At 50.2% G+C, this 21,085-nt stretch overlaps 1 protein-coding gene across 2 annotated transcripts in view; it reads left to right on the top strand.

Annotated features, from left to right (window-relative positions):
* The window catches only part of FRMPD3 (FERM and PDZ domain containing 3), a 63,146-nt gene that overhangs the window by 12,139 nt on the left and 29,922 nt on the right, over positions 1–21,085 (top strand). For both annotated transcript variants that reach the window (XM_060003036.1, XM_060003037.1), the window contains 8 exons: positions 3,054–3,158; positions 6,604–6,711; positions 9,498–9,629; positions 11,315–11,434; positions 14,874–15,010; positions 15,345–15,471; positions 17,505–17,594; positions 19,427–19,606. In XM_060003036.1, the coding sequence (XP_059859019.1) occupies positions 6,607–6,711; positions 9,498–9,629; positions 11,315–11,434; positions 14,874–15,010; positions 15,345–15,471; positions 17,505–17,594; positions 19,427–19,606 (891 nt within the window). In that variant the 5' untranslated portion in view covers positions 3,054–3,158; positions 6,604–6,606. The remainder of the gene's footprint in view (positions 1–3,053; positions 3,159–6,603; positions 6,712–9,497; positions 9,630–11,314; positions 11,435–14,873; positions 15,011–15,344; positions 15,472–17,504; positions 17,595–19,426; positions 19,607–21,085) is intronic.

Below are 21,085 nucleotides of genomic sequence, written 5' to 3'. Positions count from 1 at the left end.
GTGTCGCAGCATAAAGCTAGACATGACTCTGTGACATGTAGCAGAGACCAGCTGGCAACGAGTGAGTCACCATCAGTGATCAAGGCTGAAGACCGAGAATAGGATGGAGTCTTAGAAACCAACAGGACAAGGGTCAATGAGGAATGAGGCACAAACAAGCTGAAAACAGCTGTACAACAGACACTGGAAATGACTGTAATCCTTGAGGATAGCGAGGAGGCTGTCCCCTCTCCATACGTGATACATAAGAGGGTACCAGTTAGGGTTCTTCATTTGTTCAAATCCATTCACTAGGACCAAGGTAGAACCAGACCAGTGAACGAAAGACCAGGAATGGACTTCCAGCTTCAGTCCGCTGTGGGGGATGGTGGCTAATCCAAGACTCAGAAAATCTGGGTTCTGTTTTTTGCTCCACTACTCAGTTATTTTGATGCATTGAGTAAACTGTATCCTCTTCCCTGGCCTCCGTTTCTTATGTAAAAATGAAGGGTGGACTAAATGGCCCATTCAGGTCTCTAGACATGCCTCATTCCACACTGTGCACGAGGGCATTCGATGACGGATGATCACAGAGAAAAGAGAGGGCGGCTGTCAGGTAGAACAGAGTTCACCTACCTTGTGTCTGGCACCTCCGGTGGAAATGTGACTACTGTGGAGACAGAGTCAAGCAGAGCTGCCTGAACAGAAGTACAGATCCTTCTATCTTGCCCCCTCCCTTTGCTCCTGCCACAGCCCACAGCCTCCACCCAAGATTTGAGCACCAAGTTGTGCAACACAAAGGCATTTCTCGACTTCCATGAACAATCAATACTGTAATCACTTTCTGCAACGATCTCCAGCCCTGGATTTCCTTGTGCTATATTGTCTGCTGCCAACAAATTGTCTCTGTGGCTCAGGAGGAGAAGTCTAAGGTTCCTTTAGCTCAGTGGTTCCCAACCTTAGCTGCATTTTGAAATCATCGGAAGCTTAAAAAGATACCAATACCTGGGCCCCAGCCCCAGGAATTTAAAAATGTTTTAAAAGCCCCGGGTTTTTTTTTAAAGCTCCTCCCTCCGGTGTTTCTGCCCTCTAGCCAGCACTGAGACTCAGTGGCTATCTGCAGTCTGCCCTCTGTGGGGAGTGAGATTGTCGGCTCCGGAAGAGAACACAGCTGGGACCAGGGCCCAAGAGCTGACGAGGACGTTTGTTGCTGGTGTGTCTTTATCTTAGGGCCCTGCCCTCCTGTGGCTGATCTAGTAAATGAATCCCAACCGCAGCGTTAATGGCAGAAAATAGCTTAATGTATTGCCTTCCCAGCTGGTGGGGACCCTTCAGGGCCTTAACACAAAGGAATGCTTGATTGTAGCGCTCGCAGGCTCCACGTCAAGACTGGTAGGGGAGATGGTTTGAAGGAGCCCCAAGCCTGATTTCCCCCTTCCTCATCTCAGTAAATGGCATCTCCATTCTTCCAGCTGACTCCTCTGTCTCACCTCCCACAACCAGTCCGTCAACATAGCATCTTGGTTCTATCTTCAGAATCTAGCCAGAATCCACTCACTTGGGATCATAGCGCCATTATTACCATCTTGGCCCAAGCCTCCATCATATTTTAAACTGTATTCCTGCAGTAGACTCCGAACAGGTCTCCCTCCTCTGGCTGCCGCCCTCCCTCCTCTGGCTGCCACCCTCCTGTACTATTTTCCACACAGCAGACAGAGGCATCCGTTTTAAATGCAAGTCAGACCCTGTCTGCTCAAAACCCTCCGGTGGAGCAAAATCCAAAGTTCCTGACACGGCTTACAAGGCCCTACGTGATCCAGCCCCCAGACTCCTCTGCGGCTCCCCGCTCAGTCATTCCACTCCGGCCACACTGGGCTTCCTGGCTGTTCCCCACGCACCCCAGTCCTCCTCCCACCTTAGAGACTTTCTTGTTCTTTCTTCCTGGAAGGCTCTTGCTCCAGATGTCCTCATGGCGGTCTCAACCTCACTTCCTTCAGGCCTCTGCTTAAATGTCACGTCCTGGAAGAGGTCTTCCCTGACGGTCCCGTCTAAGATAACACCCCGGCCGCTCCCCACCCTCACGGCCTCAGTCTCTGCTGTAGTCCCTCACTCTGCTCGATTTGTCCTCGTGTCCTTATTTGCTACCTAAGAGATATTTCTGTGTTTATTGTCTGTCTGTCTGTCCCTGCTAGGATGGGCGCTCCCTGAGGCCAGGGAGTTTTGCCCATCTTGTTCACTGCTGGATCCCTCATCACCTGGAACTGTGCCTGGTACAGAGTGGGCCCTCCCTAAATTTGTCACACGGATGAATAAATGCCCCCAAAGACATGAGGGTGCCCCTCACCAGGGCTCCTGCATTTCCTCAAATCCACGGCCCACCCAGGAAAGACTTAGTTTCCAGCATTTGCTAACCATGCGTCCTGCTGAATTTGTGGGAGCTTTCGAAAACTGGAGAGCCTAGCTGATTGAGCATTTCTTATAGAATTGGATGAACAAAGTAGTGGAGAGCCCAGAACTAGGAAGCCAGGACACCTGGGTAAAATCCCTAATGGCTCTACTCCCCAATAGTGTAGAAATAGTGGAGAAATCCTTTTGGAGGGCTAGACCTCCTTTCTTCCACATCTAAAATATTTTCTATGAGCCTCCATCCTAGGGGCAGGGCATATCTTTGAAGTGAATAAGATTATTTCTGTAAATCCTTTGCGATGTTCATATTCAGACGTAATAAAAACCACCATTTAGGTATATCTCACATTAAGAAAATCAAATATTTAAAACTTCAGTGCATGTTATTACAAAGAATTTTTGCAAACTCCCCTAGGCCTAGAGCATTAATAATGGGATTCAACTTACTCCAATTCGATTCATGCCCAGCTTACAGAGAACATACCAGTCACCTAAGGAAGCACTTAGCACATTGCCTTGCACCTAGTAGGGAATCAATACTTATTCATTGGCTTATTGATCAGCAGGGCAAAGGGTACCCATACGGAGACATCTTAAGTCCCGTGCAGCAAAGGTCGGGTTTTTCCCAGGGATGGAGAACTCACCAGCCCTCTCTGTTCTTTTTCCAGTCCCCCAAATCCGCCTTCATCAGTGCTGCGAAGAAGGCCAAGCTGAGATCCAATCCCGTGAAGGTCCGATTTTCTGAGCAGGTGGCAATTGGAGAAACAGATGCAGTAAGTGCAGCTTCGGCCTCCTCCCCGCGGCCCTTGGCCAGAGTCGGCCTGGCCGTCGAGGTCTCGCTCTGGGCCAGTTGCTCATCTGCTGCTCCTCAGAATGGACAGCATTATGATGAAGGGGTTGGAGCGGGGACCTCGGGACTCTGGGTGGGTATTGAGTGAGGGGTGTGTGGCATCCAGAGAAGCCCTGGGCATTGTGGGGAGAAGGGATATGTATCAATACTCTCAGAATCCTCACGGTGCTTCAAGAAATTTCCGTCTCTAGCACAGTGCTCCATAAACATCGTTTGGCTACTTGAAGGAAGGAAATAGTGGTTTTCTGAAGAGGTGGTGACATTGAGCTCTCTTCACGTTGAAGTGATCCCACAGCTCCAGGTCTCAATTGGAGAAGACTGTGCAATGAAGGGTGAAGCAGCCTGGGGGAAATGATATAGACTCATTAAGTCACAGAGCTTTTAGTAGGCACCGGCTGTGTTCCCAGCGTTACAAGGGATGCAAAATAAATGCCTGTTCCCTGCCTCTGGATACCTCTCAGTGATGTTGGGAGTACAAGCGGCTCAGACTGAGACAGTGTAGAATCCACCGCAGGGTGGTATGATTTCGAGGAGCAGGTGATGCTTGACCGCCCATGCCATGCAGCGGCCAATCTGGGGGGTCATGGCCAGCCCACTCTTTCGCACTGCTTTGTGGGGTTAACGTGAACTGAGCCATCTGTTCCAGATAAGCAAATGAGAAGAGGTGGGTGGAGCGCAGAAAGATGTGTATTAAGCGGCCATGGATAACTCCGAGTCCTCTAGGAATCCGCAGAAGTTGGTGACATCCCATGGGGGTGGGTGAGGGAAGGACAGCCGGAGCTAACAGGCACTGTGTGCATTTACAGGCTGTCCTGGGCTGGGCTCTCGGGAGGCCCGTGGCATTTCTGTAGTGAGGAACAGCTGCAGCTGAGACAAGCTAGGAGGCCCAGCCTGAGTGGAGAAATCAGTAGGTTGCCAGGCACCCCTATAGTTCTTTGAGGCAGAGCCACCCAGACGAAGGGATGGATAGAGGACAGAGGTGTCTTCCGTCTCCATTTCCCTGACTCTCATACCCAAACTCCACCTAGGCCCTCCTCCATCCCTGCTCAAGGAAGGCTGTGAAGCCCAAGTGACAACTGGGCCCCATTGGCTAAGCCATCGGAATAATTGGTGGCTGAGCTCCGTGTCGGTCACAGAAGAAGAGGTTGAAGAGAAGCCGGGGCCAGTGAGCAGAGAGGAAAGGGAGTGGTGTGGAGTCCTTGTGGATCGGAGTAAAGCAGATCCTGAGGTCCAAGTCACTAAGGGGACATCTGTGTCCTGAACCCTTGAACACCCAGAGGAAGTGAGGCTTGAATTTGGAGAGTACAGATAGGTACAACCTATCCCGTCTTGGCATCACCGAGTAACCCACCAAGGCCAGGCCACCCAGTGAAGAATCCCTCCTCTCCTCCCCCTCCCCTTCTTTCCCTCCTTTTTCCTCCTCTTTCTTCCTCTCCCTTCCCCACTCCCCCTTCCTCCCCCATGATTCCCCTCTCCACATGTCACGTCTAGCCACAGGCAGAAGCCGGCCCCCACTGCAGACCAGTCTGCACATAAATGCCCCAGTGTAGCTAGAAACCCCCCGGGGTTACTCTGTCGCTCCAGGACAGGCTCCCGGACAGGCCACCAAGCATGGTGGAGGCTCTTGTCTGGGAGAGACACAGGGATCAACCTTCTCACTCTCACTGTGCTCAGGAAATGATGTCACAATACACGCCCACCACCACCACCCCAGTGTGGACCGTAGCAGCTTCACCACCGGTCAGGTCCCGGGGGGAGTCCAGGCCCAGGTGACTCCCAGCTACCCTATCATCCCTTTCTCTTGGTGTTCCAGCGCTTTATTAAGTAGCCAGAGCAAAAATAAATCCTGTGGGTGTTCCTTGCCAGCTCTATTTTTAAGCACGATCAATTAAGTAATTATCTGAGTCCAACCCAGTGTGCTAAATAAAACCAGCCACCGCTGAGCGTCATCAGCCTGGGAATCCGGGGCCTCTGGGCTTGGCGGGAGCGAGGCGTCTCGGGATCAGGGAGAGGACCGGGGAGTCACTTTTCCAACTTTAGATCCCATCACTCCCCACTGTGGCTTGACTCCATCACGAAATGATCTGATGTCACGATAGCACCACCCCCCTCCCCCTACCACACCCTGACCCAGGAGGACTTGCTTATGTTTTCATACTTTGTCCGTGACAGTCCCTAGATCTGGACTGTTCTTGTCTGGCCTCTCTAATAGTCCACGCCTGCCACCTCCTTTAAAATCAAGATCCAATTCACCTCATCTGGGAAACCGTAGCTATCTTATACCTGTTGGTTTGATTTGGTGTTATTGTTGTTCTCTAGTGGATTTGCGTATGTGTGCCAGGTCACTACTAGTGTAAGGCTAGACCCTGGTCCTCTGCGCTTGCTGTAGCCCCGGGTATTCGAAAATGGGCTTTGGGGGCTTCCCTGGTGGTCCAGTGGCTAAGACTCTGTGCTCCCAATCCAGGGGGCCTGGGTTCGATCCCTGGTCAGGGAAGTAGATCCCACGTGCCGTAACTAAATGATCCCGCATGCCGCAGTGAAGATCCCTCACGCGGCAGTGAAGATCCTGTGTGCCACAACCAAGACCCAGTGCAGCCAGATAAATTAATTAATTAAATATTTTTTTAATGGGCGTTGCCAGTGGTTCTCAATCAGCGTCAGTACCGCCCACTCTCAGAAAGCTTTTCGGAACATCTGAGGGTGTTTGGGGTCATCCCAACGATTTGGCATGCTATTGACATTTATTATCTCAGAGTCAGAGACGCTAAATGTCCTGCAGGGATTATGGCAGTCCCTGAATGATGAGTTGTTAGAGGTATGCAGGCATGAAAGAGCACTGTGGGTACCGGGAATGGTAAGATATGACTCTGGAAAAGTAGGCAGGGGCCAGGTCACAGAAGACCTAGGATGCCTTGAGGGAGGGAGACTGGCAGAGCAAAGGCATGGACATGGAAGTGATCTCGATGTGTGAAGGGCCAGGTGGAAAGGCAGGAGTCAGGAGATAGGAGCAGGTGAGTGAGGCAGGCTCCTAAGGCCTTCCATCAGCCCTTCAGAGTGCGGTGGTCTCTATGGGCCAAGCCCCCTCTGAGCTGTGGAGCTTTGAGCCACAGTAGACTGTGGATGTGCAGTGACATCGAATGAAGGGTGAGCTTTGGATATGGCCCAGTGTCTTCTTGGAGAATTCGGTTCTGGTCTCCACGTTAACATTATCACTGATGGGTTCTTTCCTCTGTATCTCTGTCCTTCCATACCTTTGGTTCCCTGTCTCCTTCACTCACTCCTTTCTCTTCCTTTCCACGCCCCTCCTCTGGCTTCCCTCCTCCTTCTAAATGAGTCCCCCTCCTTGTCCTTTCCCTGCCTGTTCACAGAAGATGATGAAGAAAGAAGCTCTTCTCCTCATCCCCAATGTCCTGAAGGTTTTCTTAGAAAATGGGCAGATCAAGTCGTTCACGTTTGATGGCCGGACCACTGTTAAGGTACCCACAGGGTCTCCTCTCCCGGATTGGTGTTGTCCTCTCTTAGGAGGTGCTCTCCTCTGGAGCACACACCACTGCTGGTCCTTGGGCTCCTCTGAGTCTGCACCAAGCCGCTTGCTACCAGAGCAAGGTGGTCTTGGTCTTTGAACTCCTGCTTCTGGGAGCACCCTGTTGCAAAAACATACAGTCCTCGGATGACTGTGGTGAGGGAAAGTTGAATGCCCGACTGTGTGCTAGTGACTGTTTGTGTGTATGTGTGTGCGTGCGTGCACGCATGTACACGTGCATGCATGTGTGTATGCATGCATGTGTGCACACATCTGCTAACTGTTTCGTGTCCATGTTACACTGCGTCCTTCAAGGAGTGCTTAGGAGCTAAGGAGTATGAAGATCATTAAACCATTTATAAAGCAAAAGTGATTTAAATGGATACGATAACACCTACGCAAGTTTACACACAGAAATCAACAAACCATCTCTCAGGAGATTAGCTTAGCCATGGCTTGCTTTTTAAATACCAGCCAGCTCTTAAGCACTGAACCAAGATTTGAAAAGTCCACCAACAGTCCCTTTGGCTATTCCTTTCCCAGGAAGAGCAATTAATGAGCTCTGATTCTTAACGGCTCAGCCAGGCATCTAGAAGTTGTAGTTATTCCCTTAGTCCTGAGGAGGAGAGGCGATGTACTATTAACCCTCAGGTTCAGCTCTGCTCTGGGATAGAAATATCTGCTCCTGCTTCTTCTGGATTCTCTCCAGAAAGAGAATGCCATCCCCAGAATGAATGTTTCCATGCAATCAGTGCTGCCTGCCCAGAAAACCCACCTTGGCCCACGAATGTCCTGAGGTGCCCCTGCTGGGGCTAAGACAACCCTATAAATAAAGCAAGCCCTGGGCCAGGAAACTTTCCCTAAGAGGAGTTATCAGGTGTTCAGAATTGGCTTTGCCAGCGGTTCTCAGCCAGGGTTGGCACTGTCCCCTCCCAGGTAGTTTTTAGGAATGTCTGAGGGTATTTGGGGTCATCCCCATGGTTTGGCATGCTACTGGCATTTGGCATCTTGGGGTCAGAGATGCTAGATGTCCTGCAAGGAATGGGACAGTCCCCGAATGATGAATTGTCCTGTCCAAAGTGCCAGTAGCGCCCGAGTTGCAAAAGCCTGGGCCTAACCCGTGTTGATTGAACCGAGAGTTTCTTAGGAAGGCTTAGGCCTGGGTGGGTCCCCCAGGGGACTTAGGACCAAAACACACTCCTTAGGGTGCCGCAGAATGGTCTCTTGACTATCGAAGGTTTCCGTCTATGGGAGGGACATTGAAACTAGGCCACCCAGGGGTGTCCAAGTTCCCCTCCTCCAGATGCGGGTATCTCTCTGTGTCAGAATCCTCCTTTGTGTTAAATCATGGACCGGTATGTCCGTTGTCGATCTGTCTCCACACTGGAGCATTTACTCCTCTCTTTCCCCGTGGAGGCTCCTCTGAGCGTCCTCCCACCTCACAATGTCACCGCCGTTAGTGCTTCCAGGTAGCCCCAGCCTTCCAGGACAGCAGCGTCCCCTGGCTTGTGACCTTACCATGACTTCAGGGAGGGTGCACTGGCTGTTCATTGGAACTTGGACAGGCTGCCAGGCCGCTTGTCCCAGAGAGGTACCTGGGTGAATTGACAGCCTGGCATGGGAGCTGTTAGACTTGTAACACCGGTTGGCAATCACCAGCTTGGCCGTCCACAGTCCCAAAGCAGCCGAACTGCAGAGAAAATCTCATCTCTCCCTGCCAGCACTTCAGCAACACTGGCGCCTCTGTGACTACTTGGATAATACAGAGAGATATTCTCAAGTACCCACCAATTTCCAGCCTAACATTTGAATAGCTAAACAGCTGTCAATGTTCGCTGAGGGGCTTGTTTGGCAACCCTGGCTGGAAGGGAGCTTCGCATTCCCAAGCCTGCTTCTTTCCGGCCTTCGGGGGCTGAGCGATGCCGATTCTACGAACACACACGCTGGAGGCCAGTGTATGCTGAAGCCACAGCAAATAGATGGTAGAAGTCTCAAAACTGACATGTGGGCAGCCCCCATGGATCTGCTTCCAGACACCCTAATATCAAGAGTAGGGCAGCGGAACAGAGTGCAGAAGTAGTCAAATTCATGACTGTACATAAAACACATGACATTGTTCCTCTGCGTGGATGCATTTTTCAAGTTGCTAAATTGATCGTCTCTCAAAGCCAGCTAAATCAAAGATGAACATTTTGCCAGTAACTCCAGTCATTCAATTTAGGTTATGAATCCAGAAATCATCTACTTTTTAATCATGTAATTGTGGCTTTGGCTTTTGTTAATTCCTAAGTTGCCGGACAAACCAGAGTGAACATTCTGACTCATGTGAGAAGCTGAGGGAAGAACCAACACAGTGCCTGGCACTTAGGACACACTCAGGAGACAATTTGTTGAATGAAAGGAGAGAGAGGGGGAGGAAGGGCCATGACCTTCTTTTGCCATATGCCTGGCCCGGCCAAGTTCAGAAACACCTCCCTCCACCCCCTGCACCTGTGGTGTTCCCCAGGGCCCAGGCCTCTGAACAGCACTCCTGGGTCATTCTCCTCATCCTGGAGCACCATGCCTGGGCTACCATAAAGGCCAGTGTCTCTGTCTGGCCCACTTTCCCAGCCTCAGCCTTCCCCCCAGGACTATCTTTCTGGATGTTCAGTCCCCGTCTCCCGTTTTGGGTCCTGTCCTGCTTAGAGTATCTTAGAGCTGGAAGGGATCTCTCTCTCAAGGCTCTTTTGTCTTCCACAGGATGTCATGGTGACATTACAGGACCGGCTTTCCCTGAGGTACATTGAGCACTTTGCCCTTGTCCTTGAATATGCCGGGCCAGAACAGAACCACAAGTTCCTGCTTCTCCAGGACAAGCAGCCCCTGGCTTATGTAAGTAACTCCTTTGTCCTGGCCTGATAGCTTTGCATATGGCCTTTAGTAGAGAAGAGGCCACCAGGTACTCTCCTTCTGGAAAATTCATCATGATATGCTCAGCCAGCTCCCAGAAGTCCCAATTCTCAATCAAGATCTTTATGACCCACCCACAGAGGCCTTTTCAAATGTCTCTTGGGAATTCCCTGGATGTCCAGTGGTTAGGACTCTGTGCTTTCACTGCCAAGGGCCCGGGTTCAATCCCTGGTCAGGGGACTAAGATCCCACAAGCCACACAGCACAGCCAAAAAAAAACTCTGTAAAATGTCTCTTGTGACCTAAGAAAGGCATGACAGTTGTTAGTCTTGGTGGTCACTAGTGGGGAAAGCATGGGGTGGTGATTTACCGCGTGCAAGACTGAATTGAGCAGTGTCAACTCCACTGTCTCCTGGAGGTCCTGCTAGACTTTTCCTCCTGCGAGGGGAAACTTTACCTTCAGGGTGAAGGCTGTAATATGGAAGGATGAGCGAGTGGAGTCTAGTGAGACCTCTGAGGCTACGACACATGTGGGCTGGGAACGGGCTGGGTGCGACCAAGCATAGACAGCATGTCACCCGTGTCAAGTTCCAACGTAGAGTAGGAGAAAGTGTCTTATCTTCCCAGCCTCTGGAAAAAGGCCAAGGAAATCCAGGATTGCTCGATAGTATTTTACCAGTGGTGATGCACCATGGAGAGCAAGAGAGGCAACCAGGGCCAATCAGTGTTCCCAGGGAGTGGAGACTTCCTTCCCTGGTGGTCCAGTCGTTGAGACTCCGCGCCTCCAATACAGGGGACGGGGGTTCAATCCCCGGTCAGGGAACTAAGATCCCACATGCCGCGTGCCGCGGCCAAATAAATAAATAATTTCTCAGTTGCTTCAAAAAAAATATGTTCCCAGGGAGGGAGGGAAGGAGTTGGAGAGAGACGGCTGGGAAGAAATGTCTGAAGGAAGCGAAACAAAAGCTGAAATCAGACACGCAAAAATGAAAGGATTTAGGAAAGAAGAATTCTTCAAGTTTAGCTCTCAGCCAGATGCACTTCAGAGACTCACAGGTTCCCACCTGTGAAGGAAAGGTGGGTGTCCTGCCTGGAGGGATGCCTAAGCGCCTCCCCACCCCTCAAGGGGCCTTGTGGATCCAACTGGTCTCTTGTTCCAAATGGGATTTTTAAGCATTTTTATTACAAAAAAATCTCAAATATACACCAAAGTAGAAGGAATTGGATAATGAACCCTCATTACCTATCCCAGCTTCAGCAGTTACTGGTATATTGCCAGCTTGTTTCAGCTACACCTCCAAATGGGATTTTAAGTCTTTGATTTGCTTTCTCATAAGCAACTTCCTTTGCTTGAGGCTGAGCCCCTCTGCAAGGCAAAGGCATTAGCCCCGCAGCAAGAAGAGTCAGAGAAGTTGCCAGGAGCCCTTGCTTCCTACCTCATGTCCTGGGCCTTAGGTTGTTGATAAAGGCCAAGTCGTGGATAAGTGGTTCGAAAATTCTAGTCACTTTGGGTCAGAAGGGCAGAAAAGACTTAGCTCCTCATCACTTTCCCCAGTGGTAATTGGGATCAGCCAGGCCCTGCCTTGAAGAGCCGCCGAGCTGACTCCTGGCACCCAGCCACTGATCCCAGCTCTCTTTTCCTCCCACCTCTCACCCCTGGGATTCAGGTAGTGCAGCGGACACACTATCATGGAATGAAATGCCTCTTCCGGATAAGTTTCTTTCCCAAAGACCCGGTGGAGCTGCTGCGTCGGGATCCTGCTGCTTTCGAGTACCTCTACATCCAGGTAGAGTCTGGCTTGGGGATACACAGACAGACAGACCAATGGACAAACAAGCTGGCAGGCTGTTCTGCCATCACAATGAAGTCGCTATGTAAGTTTTTCCAACCTTCAGGTAGCTCTGAAGGCTCTCTTATTTTCTGCTACCGCCGTAGGCCATGGTCAAGTTGGTTGGCCTGGCAGCCTGAGCTGGCTCTGGCTCCAAGTCTTGTCTGTTTGTCTAGACAGATCTTATCAGTTTTCAGGAGGAAGCAACCCCAGTAACTCTGGCATCGTCACAGCATACCCCGGTTTAACAAGTGCATTTGAGTAACAGGAGGTCCCAATCCCCAATCCCGAGCTCCACTAAGGAGATGGTTCCCAGTTCAGTTCATCCAGAAACGTTTGCTGAGCACTTCCTCTGGGCCAGGCCCTGTGCTAGGTGCTGACAATCAAGGTGGTCAAAGAACTATCCTAGATCGCTAGAGCTCACAGGCAGATATGTGCACAAATAAAGGCAGTGTGACAGGCACGCACCATGAGGATGGCAGGGTACAATGTCAGTAGGGGCACTCAGGAAGCAATTTGCCAACTCTCCCTGGAAGGGGCACGATGCAGGCTTCACAGAGGAAGTGATGCATGCGTGCTGTTAGCCTTGAAAGATGAGTGGATGTTTGCTGGGTGCAGAGATGGATGTTTAGTTCAGATAGTTTGGAATTTGGTGACAGGACCTTGTCCACCCTCTCTCTCCCCTCTGTGATGATGTGTTCAGCTGTATTCCTTTTCTATACTGAACAGCTTTAGTGAGGTCTAATTGACGCACGGCAAACTGCACGTATTTAAAATGGCAGTGTGATAAGTTTTGACATATGTTTATATCCACGAAACCATCACCGCACTCAAGATATTAAACACATCCAACACCCCCAAAAGCCTCCCCAGGCTCCTTTGTAATTCATACTCCCATCTCCAGGCGGCCACCGACCTGCTTTCTGTCACTGCAGATTACTTTGCGTTTTCTACAGTTTTATACAAATGAAATCATACGGTGTGAACACTTATTTTGATCTCACTTCTTTCACTCAGCATAATGGTTTTGAGGTCCACCCATGTTGTCGTGTGTATCAGTAGTTCATTCCTTTTCATCGTTGAGTAGTGTTCTGTCGTATGGATGTATAAAAATTTGTTTACAGTTCACCTGCTGATGGACATTTGGGTTGTCTCCATGTTTTGGCTACTACAAATAAAACTTCCATGAACATTCACGTACAAGTCTTTGTATGACATATGCTTTCTTTTCTCTTGGGTAAATACCTAAGAATGGAATGGCTTGATTCATACGGTAGATCTATCTTTCTTTAATTTCTTGAAGAAACTCCAGTGCTGTTTTCCAAGGTGGCTGTACCATTTTATGTAAGCGCCAGCCGTGTGTTAGAGTCCCAGTTTCTCCACATCCTCACCAGCACTTGGTGTTAGCAGTATTTTTGAAGTTTCCGTCATTCTAATAGCATGCAGGGGTATCTCATTCTGGTTTTCATTTGCATTTCCCTCATGACTAATGATGTTGAACACCTTTTCGTGTGCCTCCTTGTCATCATACAGCTTTTTTGGTGACGTGTCTATTCAACTCTTTTGCCCACTTTTTAAATTGGGGTTGTTTGTTTACTTATTATGGAGTTTTGAGAGTTATTTGTGTATTCTGGATACAAGTCATTTGTATGTTATTTGCAGTTATTTTCTCCCAGTCTCTAACTTGTCTTTTCAGTCTCCAAAGAGTGTCTTTCGCAGAGCAGAAGTCTGAATTCTGATGAAGTCCAGTTTGTCAATTTGTTCTTTTATGGCTTGTGCTTCTGATGTCATATCTAAGAAGTCTTTGCCTAATCCAAGGTCACAAAGATTTTGCTCTTAGTTTTTTCTAGAAGTGTTATCACTTTAGGTTCTACATTTAAGTCTGTGGTCCATTTTGAGTTAACTTTTATATGTGGTACAGAGTATTGACCAAAGTTCTTCTTTTTTCCATATGGATATCCAATTGTTCCAGCACCATTGATTGAAAAGACCATCCTTTCTCCATGTAGTTGCCTTTGTGCCTTTGTGAAAAATCAGTTGCCTGTATATGTGTGGGTCATTACTGAACTCTCCATTCTATTCCATTGATCTATGTGTCTATCTTTATGCCAACATCACACTCGTTTGATTACTGTAGCTTTATATTAAGTCTTAAAATCAGGTAGTGTCTGTTCTCCAACTTTGTTCTTTTTCAAAGTTGTTTTGGCCATTCTAGGTCCTTTGCATTTCTATGTGAATTTTAGAATTAGTTTGTTAATTTCTACCAAAAACCTGCCGTGATTCTGATTGAGATTGTGTTGAATCTATACATTGGTTTGAGTCTTCCAACCCATGAACACAATATATATCTATTTAGGGCTTCTCTAATTTTTCTCAGTAGTGTTTTCTACTTTTCAATGTACAGGTCTTTCACATGTTTTGACAGATTTATCCTTAATTATTTCGTTTTTTGATGCTATTGTAAATGGTTTCGATTTTAACTTTAATTTCTGATTGTTGCAAGCATGTAGAAATACAGTTGGTTTTGTATATTGATCTTATATCCTGCAACCTTGCTAACTCATTAGTTCTAGTAGTTTTTTTTTTTTGTAGATTCCATTGGATTTTCTGCATAGATGATCACTGATGGAGTATTCCTTTTACACTCTCTCCTATGCTGTAGTGATACCACTGTGGCTCTCTAGTCTCTTAGCTCATCCTGGTTTCACCTCAGCACAATGGGCAACTGGTCTAACCAAGGCTGAATCCTTGATAGCTGGGATTCTGACCTTCAGGGTTTAGGGGTTGTCATACCTTTGGCCAGTAGTTCCAGGAGACCCTTTTTAGGATAGCATAGGGAAGACTGACTCATCACTGCTTTGATCTGCAGACCCCAAGGAAAGAATATCTGCCCCATCCCTGCAATCCATCTCTCACTGTGGGCTTCTGGGCCAGAGACCTGTAGAGAATCCCTCCCAGTGTCTCTCTTCCTTTGTTCCCATCTGAGCTGGTAGAGGAGCCTCCGATGGCTGGGGCTGGGGGGCGGTGAGTATAGGCCCCAGAGAAAAGGCAGAAAGGTCTCTTGTAACAGGAGGAAAGAAAGGGAGTGTTGCCATGTCTCACTTTTGCAGCGCCCTAGATGTTCTGACCATTTGTGCCTTGCCATTGTGTGTACCAGTCACTGAGAAGGGGGCTGTCCAGTATCCGCTGAATGAAGCAAATAGTGTCTCTGAGACCTGAGGTTCCTCTGTTACCTCTTCCCCAAGGGCAGAATCTTCCTCTTCCGCTTGATCTAGGATGCTTACTTACACCATGAGTTTTTTCTAGGATATAAGGGAGTCCGTGGGGTGGGGTGGGGTGGGGGGTGGGGAGGGAACGTCTCCTTTAACTGACGGGTTTGGACTGCCCTCTCTCACAGAGTCGGAACGATGTCATCCGAGAACGCTTTGGAATGGACTCCAAGCCAGAGATGCTTTTGGGCCTTGCTGCCCTCCACATCTATATCACTGTCTCAGCTACTCGACCTAGTCAGAAGATCTCACTCAAGAATGTGGAGTGAGTTGCGCCAGGGCCCTTCCGGATGGGGGCAAATAGCTGTGTAGGGAGAAGGTGCAGTGGTTGAGCTGTGCTCTGCGTTTTAGGAATGTGGGCCTGGGATGGGAGTGAGAATTGGAATTCCTCACACCTAGACCAGGATGCCCTTGGGCTACAGCTTCTACTAGAGAACTGTGGCCAATGTTACTCGCCTGCCTCCAGCCCCTCTCTGTCTCTCTCTCCTAATCTCCATTCCTCCATCTCTGTCTCAGATTTCAGCTAGTTTCTGTCTTACCATTTTGCTTTCTCTGTCTCACCTTGTCTCTCTAATTTCTTACTTTTCTTCTGCTTTTAGGAAGGAGTGGGGCCTGGAACCCTTTCTTCCCCCCTCCCTCCTACAGGGCATCAAAGAGAAGAACCTCCGGAAATCTCTCTCTCAGCAGCTGAAGGCGCACCAAACACATCCTTCCAGCAGCACCAAGGTATCCAGAGTAGGCCACCGGGCACCCTGCTCGGGCACTAGTGGCCATGGGGGACTCCTGTGTGGTTTCCCAGCAGGTGTGGTCTTCTGGGGAACCCTCCCCACTGTTTTTGACTTGGATACACATCTAGCTTGGCCAGATATGGGGCATGATTGTGGAGAGGGGTTTTCCCCAAGCCTGAGACACCCCCAGAGACTGCTCAGTGGCAAGTAACTGAGAGAGCCCAGGGTCCTCAAAGCAAAGGGACAAAGGTGCAGGAGGAGAATATTCTTGGGTCGTTCCACCCATTTAGTCAGTGCTGATGAAGCACTTGTGGTGTGGACAGCACTGGACCCTGGGGAGACATGTTTCCCGTGGAAACAACTGCTCTGTCCCTCATCAGCTTTCTAATTCATCAGCCCTGGTACAGGGAATTCTGGGAGATAAAAGCCCAGCCCCATGGGGCAAGGCCTGACCTGGAGAATGGGTCGCCGGGTGGCGGGTGGAGGACTCAGGTCACTGCTGTGCTCTCCCGCGCTTTCCCGCTCCCTGCCTTCCCAGCCCCGCAGGCCCTTCTCAGGCTTGCAAGGCTCAGTCTGCTTGCCTAGGAGGCAGGCGGGTGGTGAGGGGCACCAGAATCCACATGCAGATGGAGACACTGGACACAGTTGCCCCCTTATATTCCACCCATGCCAGATTCCCTGCATTACCAACTAGCTTCTCTTTTAAGACGCAGATTTCCCCCAAGAGTTAAGCCATTCCTACTTTGCTGTGCATATTTAATCAGATTGTTTTCTTCCCAGCTGAGAGCTTCAGGGCTCCCAACCATCTCCTCAGCAAACACTTTTTCTGAGCGCCCCCCACCCCCAGTGCTTGGGCCGGAGATACAAAGATGAAGAAGGCCCGGTCTCTGCCCTCAAGTCAGGCACGGGCTGGTGGGGAAACAAGAGGCAGTCACAACACAGTGCGACCAGTGCAGGTGCCCTGGAAGCGCGGAGGAACAGCAGCCAGCCCAGCCTGGAGGAGATGGAAAAGGCCAGGAGTCGGTGCATTTGATGCCAGAGTTGGGTCTTAAAGGACAGATAGAAGTTTGTCTAGATGAGTTGCGGGGAGGAAGACTTTCCCAGGCAGGGAGATCCAAAGAGATCAGCAGAAACCAGTGCGGAGGGTTCAAGGAAGCTGCCTGAGTGGGGTGCGGGCAAGAGAGGAGGCCAAAGAGGTTGGCAGGAACCTGTTCACGGAGGGCCTCGTGTGCCGTGGAAAGGGGTCATCCTTCACCCTGTAGGCAGCATGGAGCCACTGAGGGCTTTAAGCGGCCAGTGGTGTGATTATGTTTTAGGCTGTTCCCTCTAACTGAAAATGTGGAGGGATGGAGGGAAAGGAGTGTTAGTACTGAACGTAACCCGGCTGCCACCGTGATGCAAGTGGAGGACATCCAGGCAATGACCACGGGGCTAGAGAAGAGGGATGGGTAGGGTGGAGAGGGACTTAGGAGGTAGAATCAAGATGATCTGGTGACTGGTGGCCCTCAGGTGAGAGGCTGAGGGAAGAGTCCAGTGTGACTCACAGGTTTCTGGCTCAAGTGCCCGGGGGATGCGGGTACCACTGATGGAGACTTTTCTGCCAGAGGAAGAGCAGGCTCGGGACTTAGAGGTGCTCAGGATAAAGGTACTGAGTGTGACCCCCAGTTGGGGAGGGCCAGTACCTAGTGGCCATCAGGGATCTCAGGAGAGAGGTATAGATGTCGTGGGGTGTTGGAGTTGGGGAAAGGCGTCGAAATTAACCGAGGAACAAAATGAGTAAGCTGGATTCTTCAGGAATGAAGATCGGGGGATAGGAGGAGGGTTTAGGAAGGGAGATGGGATGCTAGAGTCTGGCAAGAGCTGTCCAAACTGGAACCTTCCTGTGGTTCTCCCGAGCGTCCCACAGTGGGGCTTTCTGACTGGTCTGACTAGTGCCTGTCCTAAGCTGTTGACCCTCCTTCCTGCGGACATGGGTTTGCTTTTCCTGTGCACCTCAAGTTTCTCATATTTCTGAGTCGGTTGTTTCCACAGGGCTCTGCAATTCAGGCCAAACTCCAGTATCTTCGAATTCTGAATGAACTTCCGACGTTCACGGGCGTTTTGTTCAACACTGTGGGCCTGGTCAGTGAGGGCAGCGAGGGGGAGGGAACCCTTCGGGGGCGCTTGTCCTTGGCTGGGGGGACAGGAGAGACTCCATTAGATCTTTCAGGTGGCATGCTCTGTCCTCTTCCTCCTTCTTCTCCCTCTTCCCTCCCGTGGTGCTCTGGTCCCGCCTCTGGTAAAATGGTGAAAGTAGGAGGCAAAAAAATAAAATAAAAAATTTCAGGAATTCCCCGGCGGTCCAGTGACTAGGACTCCACGCTGTTACTGCCCAGGGCCTGGGTTCGATCCCTGGTTGGGGAATTAAGATCCCGCAAGCCTCGCGATGCGGACAAAAAGAAAAGATAAAATGTAAAGTAGGAGGCTATATTTGTTAACAGTATCCCTCTAGGCTCTTTTGTGCCCCCTTTTCTCAATTTCAGAGGTTAGCAAGCTTTTTTTATAAAGGGCCAGATAAGTGAATAGTTTAGGCCTGGCCGGCAGGCCATGAAAGTCCCTGTCGCAACTACTCAGCCCTGCCTTTGCAGCATGAAAGCAGCCGTCGACAACGCATAGACACATGGGCCTGGCTGTGTTCCAATATCTCTTTGTTTATGGGACACTGAAATGTGAATTTCATGTGATTTTCACATGTCACAAAATACGGTTCTTTTGAATTTTTTCCAAGCATTTAAAAGTGTATAAAACCATTCTTAGTCCGTGAGCTGGACAAAAACTGGCAGAGGGCTGGATTTGGCCTGTGGGTCAGAGTTTGCCGACCCCTGCCCTGTTTCATTGCTCTTACCCATATTCCCTCAATCCCCTAGCCCAGACGTCCCCCCTCCCTGCCAGGGCCTTCACTATAGCAACGCTCCTCTCCAGTGGGGCACAAGTGGTCCCCCTAAGACTGTGCCCCAGGCTAGTTTACCCTAGTGAGCCTCGGTGAAAGGAAATTCAAATCATCTTGCTGACTGGATCCAGGTGCTTGTCACGCTCTGGGGAACACGCTATCATGCTCGTGGGGCAACTGATGGAAAGCCGCTTACCGAAGCGTCTAGAGCAGATGGAATAGGTTCCTCGGGAATGATGCTAATGCCAGGGAATGGGCCGGCAGAGGGCTCAGGCTTGATGGCGTCAAGGAGCCTGTCACGACCACTTAAGGGAATCCAGTCCATCAGGCGCAGAGGTGGCCACTTACATACTGGGATTTGAGGATTACGGAAAGCCCAGTGCTGAAATTCTTATAGGTCATTCCTCTGGGGTAAGACTGCTGTAATGCCTATTAAAGGGCAAATATCTTCTTAGGGAGGGAGGTCCCCCTCCACTCCTCCAGTCATTAAGCGCCCAGTCAACCTTTGACACCTTGGGCAGAGTTACTTTGTCACTTCAGCTTTTAGCACCAGGTGAGAAGTGCAAGTTCAAGTGGCTGTTGGTGAGGGAGGGTAAAGACCAAACACAGGATGTCACCTGTTCAGACAGAGCACCAGGTGGGAGCCTTGAGTGGCCTGAGGCAACAAATGGAAAATCCCTGGGGCTTGGTAGGAAGAGGGTGCTTCCAAGGCGCCAAAATAAACCTCACCTATTTGACGATTTTGCTAGAACCAGCCCTGCTGCTGCCCTCTTCACTCTCCCTTCTGCTGAGGCTAATGTGTCCATTTGGACCGATGATCCGGGGCCCTGGCCTGAGAACAGGGGCATCCCAGACCATTTTCCCTTCGAGGTTGTCCTCTGGCCCTGGCACTGAGCTCCAGATGTTTCCAGACCTTCCAGCAGAACCGGTCCAACGCCTGTTTTCTGTTTCCTCCTCCCGCCTCCTCTCCTCACTTCCTCTGCCCTTCTTTCTTTGAATGCTGCCCACCACGCTGGGGCACCAGGATGAGAAGCAGTCGGCCACCACCCTCCTAGTGGGACCCCGTCACGGCATCAGCCATGTTATTGACCTCAAAACCAACCTCACCACTGTGCTGTCCGAGTTCAGCAAGATCAGCAAGATCCAGCTGTTCCGGGAGAACCAGGGCGTGGCCCGGGTGGAGACCAGCATCATGGATGCCAAGGTAAGCGCGGCTTCGAGGGGCTACTTCTTCCCAGGAACAGGCCTTGGGAACAGAGGAAGAAGTAAACTTGAGAAACAGAGTGTCAACCCATTAGGTGAGGTTCAGTGATTCTGAAGTGGTTCAGACCCTGGGCCTTTGGGGGCTCATCTTTCTTTCTGTTCTCAACCCTCTGGGACACTGTCTTGACCCCATATTAAGATCAGGCGGTGCTAGGGAAGGCTAGAAAGTGTCTGATCAACCTGTGACAGGTTTTCAGCAATGGGCAGGGGGATTGGGGAACTCGGAGCTACCTCCCAGGCCATTGCTTCCCAATCTTTCTCGTGTCACAGCACACAGAGAAAATTATATTCATGCAGGACACTGGGTTAAATGGACCAGCCCCGGGGACTCTGGCCACCCCAGGCCCCGCCTGGCTGCCCCTGAGGCTGAAGGGATATGTGCATGCCAGTTAGGGAGCTCTGCCGTAGGCGTGCACACTTGGATCCATGGATGAGAGGGTGTCTGAGTATGTGGACAGAACCAAGGGGGCCTGGGGAGACAGGGAGCAGGCAGAACCTCGTCCCCATTTCACCTCCCAGGGTCCAGCTCTTCTCGAATCTTAGAACCTTTCCCATAGATCAGCTCGTTCAGACTGGCAAGCAGCTGTCGCCTGTGCAGAGTCTGACAGCCGTGGTCAGCCGCCTCCTCCATGGCTCTCCTGTTTCAACACCCAGTGACCAGTGTGGGTGGCGGAAGGCCGGCCTGCCAGCTGGCGGATGCTCTGAGAGGAGGTGCAAGTTTCCTTTCTTAAAGGATTTCCCGGGGGGAGATATTGTTAGCAGATTAACAGGTGGAACGTTTGCTCTTTCTAAAAGAGCAAATTATTTATTTGTGTCTTTGTGAAACCCAGGAAGCTTTATTATGTTGAGTTTTCCACCTGTGATTCACAGGCTTCCCATTGGTTTAGGAACCTGCCCGGAGCTGATATTTCATTGGCTTGTGGCCACTACCTCAACCAATGATTGCTGCCCTCCTCAGATGTTGCTGGGTAAAAAGCCAAACGGACAGGTAGGGAAGCGTGGGAGGAAAGACAAGACATGCAGGGGAGATATGGCTTCCTGAGAAATAAAAAGGGTTTAAAACTAGAAACACCTTTCCAACCAAGTCTCCTATGTTCTACGAGTGATTCTCAATGTTGGCTACGCAATAGAATTTCCTTGAGAGCTTTTAAAAAATACAGATGACTGGACCCTACTCCCAGAGATTGTGATTTAATTGGTCAGGGTACAGCCTGAGCGTCAGGATTTATTTCTTTTTCACTTCCCAGGTGATTCTGTAGTACAGCCAGGTTTGAGAACCACTGACCTCTGGGTCCAAAGCTCTGGGAGGAACCAGCCCAAGCAGGGTCAGTGGATGTTGCCTGAGTGAGGAACACTATTCTCATTTCTAGGAGTGATCTGGCCACAGTTGTGGGCATGAATGCTGCCCAGGAGGGGTCTC

Source organism: Delphinus delphis, chromosome X (assembly GCF_949987515.2).
Source record: "Delphinus delphis chromosome X, mDelDel1.2, whole genome shotgun sequence".
NCBI lineage: Eukaryota > Metazoa > Chordata > Mammalia > Artiodactyla > Delphinidae > Delphinus > Delphinus delphis.
Note: the sequence above shows the minus strand (reverse complement) of the source record. Positions and strands in the feature narration are given on the sequence as shown.